Source organism: Streptopelia decaocto, assembly GCF_964273445.1.
Source record: "Streptopelia decaocto genome assembly, chromosome: 4".
Taxonomy (NCBI): Eukaryota; Metazoa; Chordata; class Aves; order Columbiformes; family Columbidae; genus Streptopelia; species Streptopelia decaocto.
The window spans coordinates 76642540-76645806 of NC_138658.1; the positions used below are offsets into that span (position 1 = coordinate 76642540).

The window sequence follows — 3267 nt, forward strand, 5'->3', positions numbered from 1 at the left end:
CTGGGGGAGCTGGGAAGGTCCCCCCAACCCAAACTATTCTATTCTGTGAAGGTCCTGAGCTATTTTAGAGCATGAGGACCAGCATGTTTGGGACCAGCCTGGCTACAGGGCTGATTGTGGGTCCGGGTGTCCCCCAGACCTCCAGACCTCGCTTCCATGTACGACCCCCACCAAACACTTGCTGCCAATGCAAGGCACATGTTGTTGTTGTTGTTCCTCCTGCAAAGATGAGCCCAAGACTTGCATAAATAATTTATTTTTGCACTGCAAAAATAACCGGTGCCCCATTTATATTAATTACGCTCATTGCCAGCTATGAGACATTCATAGAATACACATGCAAAAGCAGCCCGAGGGGACGATTCAGCAGCTTTCTGTCACAGTCCATGCGGGTGCTGTCCCCGAGGAGGCCGTGTCCTCCTGGCTGTCCTCCAGCTCCACCGCGAAGTCCTCGTCCTCCTCGCCATGGTGGCTCTGTGAGTCGGGGCTGCCCTGCGGGGTGGCCAAACGCATTTTGGCCAGTTGGGCTTGTTGCTGTTGCAGGCTTTGTTTCCTCCACTTGATCCTCCGGTTTTGGAACCAGACTTTCACCTTAGGAAGAGGTAAAGTGTGGCTTTCAAACCTGGTTTTCTCCATGGACCTCATGGTCTGCTAAACTCGGTCAATGCCCAGACACTACCCAAACCTTTAGGTGCCCACAGCCTCAGATGTCCCCACCAAGATGGAAAACTGTCCCCTGCAACCCAGGAGCTGAGCCTGCTTTGGTGAGCTGGGACCTGCCCATGGTGGAGAAGATCCACCTTAACAAGAAGGTCCAGCCTTAAGCTGGACACAAGTTCAACCCCTCCGTGTGGCCTTGGGACAGACACTTTGTGACTCAGCTTCCCCATCTGTGGTCCTCCACTCTTTTAACGTAAATTATCTGCGGTTCCTACCCCACAGGGCTCCTGCCCCAGGCTGAGGGACACTGTCCAGGTCCCAACCATTGGCACCCAGGTTTGGGACCCTCCCTGGATCTGCTGGGGGGGGCAGGTGGAGATGGGCCACAGTGGGGCTCACCTGCTCTTCGGTGAGGCGCAGGGAGGAGGCGAGCAGGCACCGCTCCGTGCCCACCATGTACTGCTGCCGCGCAAACTCCTTCTCCAGCCGCGCCAGCTGCTCGCTGGTGAAGATGGTCCGGACTCGCTTGGCTTTGCTGGGCTTGGCTTTGACTGCGGGGAAGCAACACTTGGAGATCAGGAAACCTAGAGGTGAGAGACAAAGAGAGAGGGGGAGGTCAGTGTGGAGAGGAGCCCTTGGAGGGGTCCCCTTTAGAGTTGAGTCCCCCCTTGGAAGGTCCTTTTTTTTGGAGAGGCAAAAAGGATCTTCCCATTTGAAGATGTCTCCTTTGGAGAGAGTCCTCCATATAGAGAGGATCTCCTTGGAGAGGTGAACACAGGTCCCTCTTGGAGACAATCCCTTTGGAGGGGGTCACCACGAAGAGGTATAAGGAGCTCCCCCATTTGGAGATGTCCCCCTGAGAGAGCCCAGAGGGGCAGAAGAGGGTCCTTGCTTGAGAGATCCACTTGGAAGAGGGAAACAGAGGATGTTTCCCATTTGGAGACATTAAATGGGAAGGTGGGCAGAAGTCCCCATCCTGGAAGAAGTCCCCTTGCAAGGGAGGTCCCTGCTTTGGAGAAGTGGCCAATGGCCTCCCCTTGGAGAGATGGAAGGACATCCCCATTTGGAGATGTCCCCGTGGGAGCAGCGCATTCAGGTCCCCATTTGGACACATCCCCATGTGAGAGGTAGACGGGGCCACCCCTAGAAGAGGTCCCATTGAATAGGGTCCACCATTTTTGGAGAGGTGGCCAAAGGTCCCCCCTTGGGGAAGGGGCAGGAGGTCCCAATTTGGAGATGTCCCAATGGGAGAGGTGGATTTGGGCCCCCCTGGACAAGATCCTAATTGGAGAGGTCCCTTTATGGACATGTCCCCATGGGCAAGGTGGCCAAAGGTGTCCCCCTTGGGGAGTGGGCAGGAGGTCCCCATTTGGGGTGTCCCCACAGGAGATGTGGATGTGAGTCCCTGAGGACAAGTTTCCCTTTGGAGGAGTCCCCATTTGGAGATGTCCTCATGGGATAGGTGGACTTGGGTCCCCCTGGATAAGATACTCATTGTGGGGTCCCCATTTGGAGATGTCCCCATGGGAGAGGTGATGTGGGTCCCCTGGGTGAGATCCCCTTTGGAAGGATCCCCGTTCAGAGATGTCCCCATGGGAGAGGTGGCCAAAGGTCGCGGCGTGGGGACCTGGCAGGGGGTCCCCATTTGGAGCTGTCCCTATGTCCCTACAGGAAAGGTGGGTCCCCGGGCAGAGATCCCCTTTGGAAGGATCCCCATTTGGGGGTGTCCCCACGGGAAAGCCGGAGCGGGGGGTGTCCGGGGGTCGGCGGTACCTGTAGCCCCGAGGCGGGCGGCCCATGCGGGGAGCGCCCCGCAGCAGGCGGTGCAGAGCGGCCGGGGGGCGGCGGGCGGCTGGAGCCGGGCGGCGGCGAGCCCGGGAGCCTGGGGGGCGTCCGGGGAGGCGCTTCCCAGCAGCGCCGCGATGGTGAACGCCTGGCCGGGCCGGGCGGCGGGCGGCGGGGCCGGCATGGCGGGCTGTGCTCGGGGCCGGCCCGCCCGCCTTTATACGGACCCGACCCCCCGGGGCGCTCGGGCCGCCCCAGGGAGCGCGGGGGCGGAGGGGACGGGGCGGGACGGGGCGGGCGGGGAGCGGTGGCACCGGGATGGGCCCGGGCGGGGGGACGGGGGAGCCCGGGGTCCCTCTACCCTCCATGGGAATGTCCCCCACGCGTCCTACTGCCCTCGATTGGGGTGTCCCCGCCATGTCTCACTGCCCTCGATGGGGATCTCACCCCATGTCCCCCTGCTCTCGACTGGGGTGTCCCTGCCATGTCCCACTGCCCTCGATGGCGATGTCCCCCCATGTTGCCCTGCTCTCAACTGGCATGTCCCCCATATCTCTCTGCCCTCCACCGGTGTGTCCCCCCCATGTCCCACTGCCCTTGCACAGCATCACCCCCCCAAATTACTAAATCCCCCCCTCTCCAGGACAGGATTTTCCCACCTGGCTGTCCCAAAGCATCACTGGGTACCAGTATCCCCAGTTTGGCCCCGTATCACCTGGATCCCAACCCCCTTGACTGGGGTGTACCCCCCATGTTCCTCTGTCCTCAACCGGTGTATCCTCCCAATGTCCCCTTGCCTTTGACTGGTGTGTCACCCCCATG

The 3267-nt window shown here is 60.4% G+C and overlaps 1 protein-coding gene across 1 annotated transcript; it reads right to left on the minus strand.

Moving 5' to 3' along the window:
• Positions 1–363: 363 nt before the first annotated feature.
• Positions 364–2629, minus strand: LOC309439058 (uncharacterized protein; the record flags this gene model as incomplete). Its single annotated transcript, XM_082051181.1, has 3 exons — positions 364–591; positions 1060–1244; positions 2434–2629. The coding sequence occupies 3 exons, from the start codon at positions 2627–2629 to the stop codon at positions 364–366; spliced, it is 609 nt and encodes a 202-aa protein (XP_081907307.1).
• Positions 2630–3267: the final 638 nt, after the last annotated feature.